Source organism: Macrobrachium rosenbergii, chromosome 48 (genome assembly GCF_040412425.1).
Source record: "Macrobrachium rosenbergii isolate ZJJX-2024 chromosome 48, ASM4041242v1, whole genome shotgun sequence".
NCBI classification, from domain to species: Eukaryota; Metazoa; Arthropoda; class Malacostraca; order Decapoda; family Palaemonidae; genus Macrobrachium; species Macrobrachium rosenbergii.
The window spans coordinates 28,770,920-28,783,962 of record NC_089788.1 but is presented as its reverse complement, the minus strand read 5'-3'; the positions used below and the strand labels follow the sequence as shown (position 1 = coordinate 28,783,962).

General features: G+C 35.7%; 1 protein-coding gene across 13 annotated transcripts in view; it reads right to left on the bottom strand.

The window, feature by feature from the left end:
- Nucleotides 1–6,859: 6,859 nt before the first annotated feature.
- LOC136831325 (uncharacterized) overlaps nucleotides 6,860–13,043 on the bottom strand; it is a 471,746-nt gene continuing 465,562 nt past the window's right edge. For 8 of the 13 annotated variants that reach the window (XR_010850843.1, XM_067091564.1, XM_067091565.1 and 5 more), the window contains one exon: nucleotides 6,860–9,936. Coding sequence is in view for 10 of the 13 variants with exons in the window: in XM_067091564.1 (XP_066947665.1) it covers nucleotides 9,680–9,936 (257 nt within the window). In the remaining 3 variants the exon portion in view is untranslated. Of the gene's footprint in view, nucleotides 9,937–12,355; nucleotides 12,382–13,043 lie in introns of all 13 variants that reach the window. The other 5 variants (XR_010850842.1, XM_067091567.1, XM_067091570.1 and 2 more) reach the window with 3 other exon arrangements.

The window sequence follows — 13,043 nt, the reverse complement described above, 5'->3', positions numbered from 1 at the left end:
TTATTCAAGGTTACCACACGATCTTCAACTGGAAAGGCTGAAAATATACCAGCTCTGATAGATAAACAAATAGGGTTCAGGTTAGTAAAAAAAAAAAAAAATCAACTGGGCCAATGAACAAAATATCCTAGCTCTCAGATGCTAGTGGGATTTATTCTCAGAAAAGGAATACAGTTAATTAGATTTTATTCAAGGTTACCACACGATCTTCAATTGGAAAGGCTGAAAATATCGATTACAGTCCGTTAGTCCGAAAGCCCGATAGTCCGAAGGCCCGATAGTCCGAAGGTCCGATAGTCGTAGGTTGGTATTTTTATGGGTGTTTACTGGTTACAATTTTGCCGTATTAGCTATGGAGGGGTGGGGGGCTGATTACAGTCCGTCGGACTATCGGGCCTTCTGACTTTCGGACTATCGGACCTTCGGACTATCGGGCCTGCTGACTTTCGGACTATCGGACCTTCGGACTCGGGCCTTCGGACTATAGGGCGGTCACCAAAATATCAGTGGAATGAATCAGGGAATTTTGGCTATAAAGCCATGCCGCCGGGCAGTTTCAGCCATTCAGGACTTTAGACAATGAAAAGTGTGAGCTGAAGTGGTTGAACTTCAAGATAAAGAGATCCAGAAAATTAGAGATGAAGTACCAGGGCCTAAAAGTGAAACTATGAGAAAACCATGTAGTTGCATTAGCAATAATTACAAACAATGGACAGAAAGATGAAGAAAAGTCACTTCCACTGAAATTTGGCCATTCTATCAAAACGTTTTCTTGTTAATGTTGTAATGCATTGTATACAGACAATAAGTAACTATTGCTACAAGGGTACGCCATTCTCAGAATGGTTAACACCGCCTCAACATTTTTCCTATCGTTCCAATGACTACCATAACCCCAGAGCATGTAAGCTACGCTAGTTCGTTTGGCTTCACAATTCTACAGATACTGACACTTTTTCATGACAACTGATTTATTATTATATAATGGACTCGAGTCACGTCACAACATGGGACTTATTATGAGCGATCTAGCCATACTGTTGAAGACTGCTAGCTTATCCGCACCTGCATTTTCTTCTGTACCTACACAGAGTTCATGAAGGTTATTCAACCTGTTGAGAAAATTAATTTTTGAGGAGTTTGCTAATGCTTAAGACACTTTATAATCACAGAAAATTACAAAATTAAACAGAGGTGGATCTTTGAAAATCTCAGCGGCAGAAAAGACATCAAGCAATAAATACACGCTTAAATACATGCCATTATGTTGAATCTCTCTTCTCCGTTAAGAATCACTGTTTAACATCAGCACGCAACAGAACACGCTCCCGACTCACCCACATACTTCCACGATATAATCATAATAACTTTCACAAAAACTTGCTTCAAATAGTTCTGTTAGTATAGTACTTTCTTCATTACAAGTACATGTGAAGACCAATGGGTCCTCTGATAACAAACTCTAATACAAGGAAAGAATTTTTACACTTCATATGCCATGATTCACTGAACAACCAACAATCAATTTGAAATTTCAGTGTCTCTCCTGACTTGAAATGATGGGTGGTAAATGAAACCTGTGCAGAAAAGTAGGCCATAGACTTAAACAGGATTACTCTTCCATCAAGATATCAAGGTGGGCATGGTATGAGGTTACTTACTGGAAATTGAGTCTTTTTGGGGAGGATGTTGACCTGCCCAACTTAGTACAGTTGCCTCATTAAGCAAATGAGTCATTCTATGGTGTTAATAACCTTTGGAAACCAAATGGCACAATAGATACATGTTTACGATTTCTTTCCAGCGTTTCTTCATCAAGAAGCAGAAGACACTGGAATAGGTAATGTAATTCCATGTCTAGTTTAATCCTGGAGAGGATGGGTAAACAAAAAAGAGAATACATATCTGCCTCTATCACAGAAGATACGAGTCAGGAAAAACTTGACTTTCAAATTGGGAAATACACTGTAAGGCAGATTCCCTGAACCGAGCAATTCAAAGAGCAGTTCGCAAATAAGAAAGACTGACATCTCATAACTTGACGGGTTGTTTAAGGTACAGCAACACTGGGAAACCAACAGTCGAAAGAAACAGTTCATACAAACTGTTGAGCTGACCATAAGGATTTGCTTTTAATGAATATATTGATCTAAAATATTGCAAATGAAAATGTTGAAGCTTCTGATATAATGTCTCAAGGACTGATTACCCATACTAGATGTACTTAGCTGGTTGAATAAGGTATGAATGATTCATGAATTTTAGACTACAAATCCAACCATAAGAGAGTGAAAAGGACTTGGAGTGGTTGAAGCAAGATAAAGAAAATAAATGCGTTAAGTACACGGCTCTAAGTGTGAAACTGGGAGAAAACACCCAGCTGCACTAAGACGAGAGTTCTCTGAAGTTAAAATGTGGGCAGGTAGAGGCAGAGGGGATTTTGCAGACACTTTTAACATTGCCAGGATACTGACGGCAATAACCGTTCCCCTACAAGGAATTAAAAGCGAGACAATCACTTAAAATCGCTATTCTGCATTCGGGGATTGGATCGTGTTGTGTTAAATACCCATGAGTCAGACGTATGTGACCAGTTCAGTCTGGATATTGCACTCCACGGTCCAACAATTGGTTTAATGTTTTAATATGCTGTTGTCACTTTCATTATCAAACAATACCTGTTATTTGCCCAAGATGGAGTTTTAAGAGATCATATCAAATCAATAACGAGAACTGGTATATTCAATCTAGCCATAGTTATTACAGATTTGGCTGCTCTATTAGCCTCCTCAACTCCTAATGCCTGCATGAGCAGTAACCTTAATGATTTTGACATTTACACCAGATTCATGTAACCTGCGGAATCCAAACTCAGTTTATTGACCAAGGTTTTAGAACAATTTTGACGGGGTTTAAAGACTTCCAGTCACTAAGAATCACAAGTTTATGATGACGTTTCTAATAAACTCGAATGCTGACCATACAGCAGTTTTAATGTGAAAAGATGTATTATTCGGTTTATTAGCTGGTCTTTTTTTCTTGAGACGACAATGCAGCAAATTCTACCAGGGGAAAATTTAGATCGTGTTTAAATTGCTTAATTAGATAAAAGGTAAGTATACCTTAGTTTAACCAGACCACTGAGCTGATTAACAGCTCTCCTATGGTTGTCCCGAAGGATTAGACTTATTTTAGTGGCTAAGAACCAATTGGTTACCTAGCAACGGGACCTACAGATTATTCCGAACCACATTATGACGAGAAATGAATTTCTATCACCAGAAATAAATTCCTCTAATTCTTCACTGGCCGGTAGGGGAATCGAACGCAGGGCTTAATTGGAACCTCATGTATTATGTTCTATAGTATATTACTAAAGATGATCACGGGTCTATGCATAATTTTTTAAAATGTACTTGGGTGCAGAATCTAAGTGGTGGATGATTGTTCACAAAAATATCGATTGGAAAACTCTAGTTGGCGATGCCCATGCCTGATTCTCCTGCACTTTGGTTAATTTGTCTTTGAAGATCTCTAGGTGCCACGACTAGAGATCCTTTAATACGGAAAAAGGCCGTGATGATTCGTGAGTTCATATGAAAAAGGTAATTTTTTTTTAAGTAACTGATTTGAATACGGAAGCCAAATAATATGGCCAGGCATAGATCTTGAATACCAATCACAGTGAACTCGGATCTTGATAAGGTTCACCACTCATTCGTAAGGATTTACTTGGGAACTTTTAATAACTCTAGTGCGGACTCCGAGTTCACTGTGACTGGTATTCAAGATCTTCTATGTCTGGCCATATTATTTGGCCTCCGTATTCAAACCAATTGCTTAAAAAAAATTACATTTTTCATATGAACTCACGAATCATCACGGCCTTTTTCCACGCTAAAGGATCTCTAGTCGTGGCAACTAGAGATCTTCCAAGACAAATTAAGACCTCACTGTACATGACATATTTTGTTATATCTTTCGTTCATTACAAACCTACTAATCAGAAACAGCGATTTGTAAAAATATGAGGGAGGACCATAAGGGCAGATTCTTGAAGAGAAAACTGCAAGGGAAAATTCTGTCTACTGGTGTAGGGGGTTTGGCGTGTGTATTGTTTCAAGTCAAAAGTCGTTTCATTCATTTCAGTTTGGAACTTAACATAAAGTAATAAATTGGTCTTGAATCTCGTGAAAATACTCGCAAATCACATAAGGTATGAAGATCTAAACCCGAGGAGAACACCCAAAATATGAAAGATCTTCATGAAGAGGATTAATAGCTCACAACCTCAACCATCCGATTTAGGATTACCATCTCAAACATACAAAATGTATCATAACAATGACATAACTACTCTTAAAAATGGTAGAGCTCCACATTAACCTGAAAGACCAATGAATATGAAAGGGCACAGACTTTACGAACCTTGATCTTTGGGTTGGGAGATTAGTTGTGATACAATAAAAAGCTTGGAATAACTTGACGAAGCCGGCATGTCGTAAAGTTCTTTGAGACTGGGAGACTTTTATGGTCAGTTGAAGAAAAATTCAAGGGATGTTTTTGAAGTCATGGGTTTGCTGAAGATATATCATCATGGCTCTTGCCAAACAAAAGAAACACTGTCCTCATCCAAGAGAAAACAAAGGCAAGAATAGCAAAGGAGTCTGGATGATCCACACCTCTTAAGACTTGAATCTTGATGAAAAAGTCTGGAGGTAGGGTCTCACTAAACACCAGTGGTTAGAATAAGACTTCTTAAAGGGCATGAAGCTTACGGAAATGTTCTGAGGTAATATCTCATGAAAGTGGTCTTCGGGTTAAAAGACATCTCATAAGATTGGTATTGAAGCTACATACATTAAAGGGGCATCTCCTAGTAGCTGAATTGAATTGAATATAGTTTAGGCCAAAGGCCAAGCACTGGGACCTTCAGTGCTGGAAAGGAAATTAAGAGTAGGTTGGTCTGAAAGGTATAACAGGAGGAAAACCTCGCATTGTGCTAAGAAACAACCGTTAGAAGGTGGTAAGTCAGTTGGAAGAAAGATAATAAGAATGGAGGTACAAGATAAGTACTGAAAGAGGTTGCAGCTAGGGGCCGAAGGGACATTTCAAAGAACCTTTGGTAATGTCTACAGTCACTGCTTGAGGTGCACAGACGCCGCTATCCCCCTTGGAATGGAACTCTCAAGGGGGGGAATTCTTTATATATATATATATATATATATATATATATATATATATATATATATATATATATATATATATATATATATATATATATATATATATATATATATATAAATATATATACTATGACAGACAGAAGAGGGACCATGTAAACTTGCTACCTATAACACATTTGGCATTAAGGATGTGGAAGTTACATCAAAAGTGACCCCACGTCTCGACTGCAGGGGTGACAGCACAGCTCAGACAAAAAATCTAGGAGGCACATCTGGAGGTCTTGCCCATATGATGTTTGAAAGCTCTTCTCTGGACACTAATCAATGGACCAGTTTGCACAAAATGCAGTCAACTTTAACATGAAGGGCATTGTAATCAAGATCCTTATCCAACAGAACTTGAGTTGCACGCACACACACACAAACACCAGTCCTCAGCCACTTAAACAGAGTAATAATGAGACTAGCTATGCTTTCACCCAATACACACATTAAAACAGTGGGGAAAATATAATTATAAATAGAGTAAAAAATAAACAATGGCCACAACATTTTTCTTCTATTGTAACCTCAACTTCACAAAACAAAAGGAAATGGTCACTATACAATGAAAGCTTTTGTGCTGAAATGGATAACTGAAAGTAGCCAGTTATTGTGAAACTGGCAAGAAAAACAAAATAACTGATATGCTATTGAAAAAATTATTTACAGATACAATCCATACCTGCTCTGCAGGAATTACTGCCCCCAAACAAATACAATGGACAGGCAATCGCCATAATGGCTAGAGCAAATTCTATTCACAGTAACATTATGGGAGTAACATATGGCAGAGACACAAAACCCATGACAAATATTCACCCGTTAACTTAGAAACATCAAACATAAAAACTAACCAAAATGAGTGGCTCATTCAAAACACAAAAGATGCTAAATCTGCAGAGCAGCTTGACAGTAAGAACAAAGCCTGGAAGGGCGACTGAGAGTGGTCTAGGGATGTGCAATGAGGATCCCGTTTTTCAATTCTATCAATTTGAAGCAACTGCAGAGCTCTTTACAGTGACCAAGGTATTTTCACGATGAGGTTGGCATGTACAAATCAAGTACTGTATTATGCAATTTTATAATTTAAGTTGGGTTATCAAGTTAACAGAGGTACAAAAAAAAAAAAAAAAAAAAAAAAAAAAAAATTTGTATGAAGTACAATGTGGTGTGCAAAATAGTTATGAAACAACCAAATTCAGTAATCTTCCTACACTTATTCAGTACCTTGATGAGCTCCACAGACTACATAAATAAATTGTCAAATTTCATACTGACAATGCTTTGATTCTAGTTTCATTTTTGTTTGCAGCAATGTTGAAAAAATTCAAGGAAAATTATACTCATTCTAGTACAATAATATTTACTTATGAAAACAGATCAGATGGCACATTGCTACAATGTGACCTACTTATGTTAAAATATTTAATGGTCTCTTGGGTATCAGGAGAAATCAACAGTGTTGAGTGTGGATTACTTTGACTGTAGCAATATTCCTCTTCCAATATGTCATGGCTAGAGACTGATGTACATTATTCAAAAAATAAAAAAGAAAAAACGAAATGGGATTAGATTATACAGAGATGACCTTTTTGTGATCATAGAAAGGTAGAGGATGCATTGAATCATCATTGACGACATAAACTTTATTGAGCCTTGGTTGCTGATGGTTCTTCAGAGTTCACTAACAGTAATAATACCATCAGTACTTTTTACAATTTCATTACAAGATACATCAAGCATCCTTCACCAAACAAACAAGACATTTTCTTTTAATGAAGGATATCATCCTCGAATGCAGAAGCAGCAAGACTCAACTCCGGCTGATCTCGTCACAAGGCAAAGAACAACTAAATCCCTATTGCTGTTATTCATTCTTAAAAGGACTTGCCATTACATATATATGTATATATGTACATAAAAATTTTGTGAAAAATTTTCTCAATATACCAGTAAGAAAAAATAATGTTATAATAAATCTATTTTTAAATGAACAGCTGAAACAACTGCAATTCATAATATTCGTTCCCACATTCCCAAACTGACCACATTCTGGTTTTCCTTGACCAATTGACAATCTAGAATATTTTTATATTAAAAGGAACCGGTCGGAAATAGTGTTGCATCTGACTGGAAACAGTTTTCCTTGTACATGCAAACTGCTCAGCTTTCCATAGTGAGCAAAAAGGAGAGAATTTTGACATCTTTATGGCATAAAAAGATTTCAGCTCCTCAAAACAAAACAAAAATAAACAAAAAACTGGAAGTTTAATGTATATTGCACTTAAAAATCAAAACAGAAACTCATGGGAATCAGTTATCATACACAGATAATCTAATTTCTAGTTTTTCTGTATAAAATTGATCCAATGCCCTAAAAAGAAAGTTGATAAAAAGAATGTCTGCCACAACTATGATTTCAAAATAAGTATCAAAGAACATGTATTCTCCTGGATTTACATCTATTGCTTCTAATCTTAAAATACCAATGAGAAACACTTACAAATTTACCTGTATCACTATATTAAGGAGTGCTATGATTGTGGCAATGAACAGCTCAGATCACGTGTAGGTTTAATATTTAGCCTTACTTAATCCACACCAAAACACTGAAAGAATGCAAAGGTGCGGAACCTGCCAGCTAACACGATCTGTACCTAGACACTCGTCATTTTTCTCCACCTTAACCCAGATATGCCTCAAAGACCGAAATTCACGAACACGACTTGACTATCATCAATTGATTCTCATGACAATAATATGTTAACTATTTACTCTTATGGACGCAAGCAAGCCATATGGAATAGCAAAGAGAAACTCCCCATCAAGACAAAGAGTTAAACCTCCGTGGAGGGGTTCCCATTGGTGATGATTATATTAATGCTTCTTTTATTTTGAATATATATATATATATGTATATATATCTGAATATATAAACTATATCAAGTCTTCTCAAGAATTTTGGTCCAATACAATTCAACATGAACAGCATTCATAAGTCACACCTACAGTCAAGACGATACATCAATGTTACAGGTCAGTTATTATTGATATATTTACAAGTTCATTTGTCTTGGCCTCCACTCCATACAACAGTCATCAGTTGCTAAGAATCATGGGAACCACCGTTTGCTAATCCTTGAAGTAAGAGGTGGAGGCAAGGCTAAGCTAGTTACTGCTTCCTATTACAGTATAACCAAAAGGTCTCTATCCACAAACGTGCAAGTCATAATCGTGCAGTGACAGTAGCAAAATATTAATATGAAAAATATACAATATCAATTTGCTTTTACACAAAATGTGAAAGCAGCCGCAGGATCATAACTTTTTTCGTATATTTTTTGACAAATAAACAGAAGGTAAATGAACAGGAAAAAAATATTAACAAAATTCATGAATATTTCTTTTGAGTTATTTCTTATTCTTAGTATGATTTTATAACAACTACTGTAATTTTAATTCATATACTATACAATGGGTGGATGCAATCTGAAGGTTTGAGTTCATTGAGCACAAAAACTTTTTTTGTCAAAAAAATGTTCAACTCGGATGACACTTTTAAACAGATGGGATCAAAAACAAAACTGAGAGAATTAGGACTCAGGGAGGGACGTAATATGCAAAAGTTACACTAACTATGATAACTAATTTACTCAATTCATTTACCAGTCAGATTCCATACTTAGTACTCGCTCAGTATTTGTACACACACATTCATACAGTGTTCTTCATCTATCACTCACGTCCACAAAATGAGGTAAGAGAGAAAGAGAGGGGGAGAGAGAGAGAAAGAGAGAGAGAGAGGGAGAGAGAGAGAGAGAAAGAGAGAGAGGGGGAGAGAAAGAGACTTGTGGACATAACAGGCATATTGATTTAAAAAGAAAAAAAATTGAGAGGTAGGGGTTAATATCTACGTAACTGAGAAAAAATAATTCATCCAAACAGTATAAAAGATTGAAGCCAATATACCCTGAAATAATGACGAGGCAGGACTCCTTAAATCCAACAAAATTTCTTGGTTAATACTAAAAACAATTATGCAATGACACAGCAAATACAGTACAAAGACCGAACCATTTTGCATCATCATCTCACATCAAAACTGGTCAGGTTCCAAAGCCTATTGTCACATATGCACAGGGAAATAAAAATTAAATAAAGGAATATTTTTAAAATCCCCTTCAAAAGATTTCAAACGTTTACAAACAATGGATAAAACTAAAAGTAAACGGCACAGGATTACGAAATGAGAAGGATTGGTCTAGTTTGTGTGTGGGGAGGTGAGCAACAATCGAGCTGTGATCACATCTCCCATCAAAACAGTAAAAGTTGTTTCTCACCACTATCCTCTGGTTAAATAGGATAAAAATTCTTATCCTATCTTAGTCACTGAAACAATGATAAAAGACAAAACAAAACTGAAAAATGCAATTTTTTAAACTCCCACTAATTTACTTCCGAGCTGATCGTCTAGCAGACTTGGGAGTTGCATTAATTGCTGTGCTTTTAGGGGTTGAATCTACAGCAGGGGTTTTGCTGACTGGCTTTCTTGCAGCCTTTGCACTGCTGATGTTACTGCCTACTTTTGGTGTAGTCTTCTTGGGGTTAAATTTGGGCGTGCCTGAAGGGGCTGCCTTTGAATTTGGAGCTGTAGTTTTCGAAGCAGCAGGGGTGCTCTTCAGGGGTGGTTTCCGTACTGATCTGGGAGCTAATGCAGCAACAAAGAAAAAAGTTAATTAATACCTATCACATTTCATTGCTAATCATAACTTAAGACATACATATATATATATTTATATATCCTGTACAACAAAATATTTTACAAACAATTATCTAAGATCATTTGGCATGCATATAATAAAAAACATCAAGATAATATTAACTTGTTTGCAAATATAAACACTACATTCTTAACGAAAAAATTAAAACTAGAAAACCATGGAGTTACATTACTAACCAATGTTTTTACACTCAATGTAAAAATTAAACATCAATATATAAAGTAATATTTTCAATGCAAGAGCATTTTAAGTCCAACAGTGAAAAATGAAGAAACAAATACAAGTCTCTTAGCCTTGCTTTGAACAGACAGGCAGACAGAGAGAGAGAGAGAGAGAGAGAGAGAGAGAGAGAGAGAGAGAGAGAGAGAGAGAGAGAGAGAGAGAGAGAGAGAGAGAAACATGTTGCATCTATAAATACAAAATCATGCATAAATTTCCGCATGCATATAACCTACTCAACAACAGGCATTTTCATAAAAATTTGGTAGAATATGAGTACCAGTATCAATAACAATTTAATGGCTGTAAAATGCATTCTCTTATTTCTTTTTACAACTAATATGCTGACACTTAGTTAGAACATTTAGCAAAGGAAATGTTTCCCTCAGCTTCAAAAATCTGTTATCCTGCGAGGTTTATGGAAGTTTTCAGAAGGTAACTATTCTTTTAAGCAAACTAAAGTATGGCAACAATGATGTCACCTCAGACAGCAAAAACATTTTCTTCAGGCATTACTTCCATACATGATGTGGCTGTACCATCTTCCAACTTCTATTAAAAACATAGGCTCATCAAAAGAAAATTTGCTCTCCTATCCTATAACAAGAAGCAAGGTGTTTTACTCTTGTCATGAAAACTTAACCAACATAAGGACTGCAGAATTCATTTCAATGGAAACAATAATTGCTGAAGAAATCACTTCAAACTTAAGTCCTAACATAAGGATTGCAGAATTCATTTCAATGGAAACAATAATTGCTGAAGAAATCACTCAAATATAAGTCCAGAGCTTTTCAGTTCCATACCCGAGATGATCTAAGTGCACGTGTGCAATATAATTAAATAACAATGCAACATTATTCTAAATATTACGTTATTGACACCTCACTCACACACTTCTCTACAGCAACAAAATATAAACTAGAGAATGTGAAGTTAAAGAAGTTTGATATAACTATAGGTGGAGAAAAACAAAGTAAATTATGTAAAGGGCAAAGACCTATGTAGCTAGATGCCGTAAGATCACAACTTACGAAATAGGTGGTAACTGCCTACAAGAAAAACAAAAATCCTAAGTACCATTACTGATATGTTTTAAAAACCACCAGCTACTATACAACCAATACCTTCACCGGTGCATGCAATCCTTCACTAAAACCAACAGGTGCTTCAGCATAATAGAACATTGTATGGAGACAATTTTGTTGCAATTGTATTACTGAAAACATACCTTAATTCTGTAATATAATGCAACCAAAAGTTCATGGACGCCAAACCAACTACCATGCAAGACTAAGAGACCCAATTACATGCAAATACATACAGTACTAGTTTTGAAGTATAATCAAACAGGGAAAATAGTTCATTAAACAAGAGGATAAAGCATCTACGGCTGCCACTTCAGAAACGTCAATACAAATGCTGAAAATTCACCAGATGAGACTGGGGGAATATTCTGCGCATTATTGCATTCTTTTCTTTGTCTCTTCCAATTTTCCTATCAGCACAAAATACAAGGTCTGACAAATGCTTTAAAAAAATGGAATGACATTTTATAAAACTGGAACTATCAGTGGGAGTCAAGGCCACTCAGCAAGCAAATATCTGGCAAAATGGGACAGCTCAGCCTCCAATTTTGTAACTAATTAAATCATTCCTTTTGCACTTGGTAGAATAAGAAAAAAAATTATTACAAAGCATATCTAGGCATGGAGAAAAAAAATTTATTTATAAATCTGATCATGCTAAACCATATGAGATTTTGTTCTTAATGGCAGGTAATACACTGTTGGAGAAGTGAAACAAAAGTCTTAAGTTAATAAAGGAAACTCATAACTGAGAAAAAATAACCTGTTAGGCATGAAATAACTGAAATATGTCATAGCAATCTTTGTGCGACTGTATTCCAAGATAACGAACAATACATTAATGAACAAAACAGCAGGAAGAGGGATGCACCAATGAAGCCACTTACAAAGGGATAAAAAAAAAAAAAAAATGGGAAAATTAATGGGCGTTATTAACAAAGGCAATAGCAATGGTACTTGACTAGTTGCAACTAAGATCACAAACAACAAACAAAACTTCACACACATGAAAATGTACGCAATCAAAAATATGCCCCACCTAATTATTTCTTGTCCGTTGATGCCCTGAAAAGCGAGATATACAAGTTTTAAGGAAAAAATATTATTTAATAGGTACCTTAACTGTCTAGCAGTTATCAAAAATGTATCAATGAAAACATTTTTTGCCATACAATCCAATTTGTATATCTCTGAAAACTTGAATACTCTATCACTTTTTGTTTCACCATTCAACAAGAAAATCCTCTCTCATCCCTATCACTACAATTATTAAGAACACTTAACCATTCAGTACAAAGTTTCAAAAGACCAAGTCTGTATTTCGCCAAACCATTTACTTTACTCTCACTGATGAATTACAAGACACGGTTGCAGTAAATCAACACTAAAACAAGAAAGTGGACACCCACCAAAATGACAATGACAATGCTAAAAAGATATGATATTTGTATTCCTTACTATGACTGTCTAGTATTACTATATGTCATTGGCAGAAAGAAAAACTGTATAATTCACACATTACAAGATCAAGTTGCCTTAGATCCTCAGACAGAAAGAAAATGAAACCAAAAATGATCCACCACAAAAAAATTATGTTTACTAGGATCCAGCCCCAAAACAATAGATGTGGAAAAGACAAAAGAAACATCAAAAAGCACAATACCTCACGGAACACAAAGTAAGTCTGTAGTACCTTTGGTTACTGAGCATGTGCTTTCAAAATTCAG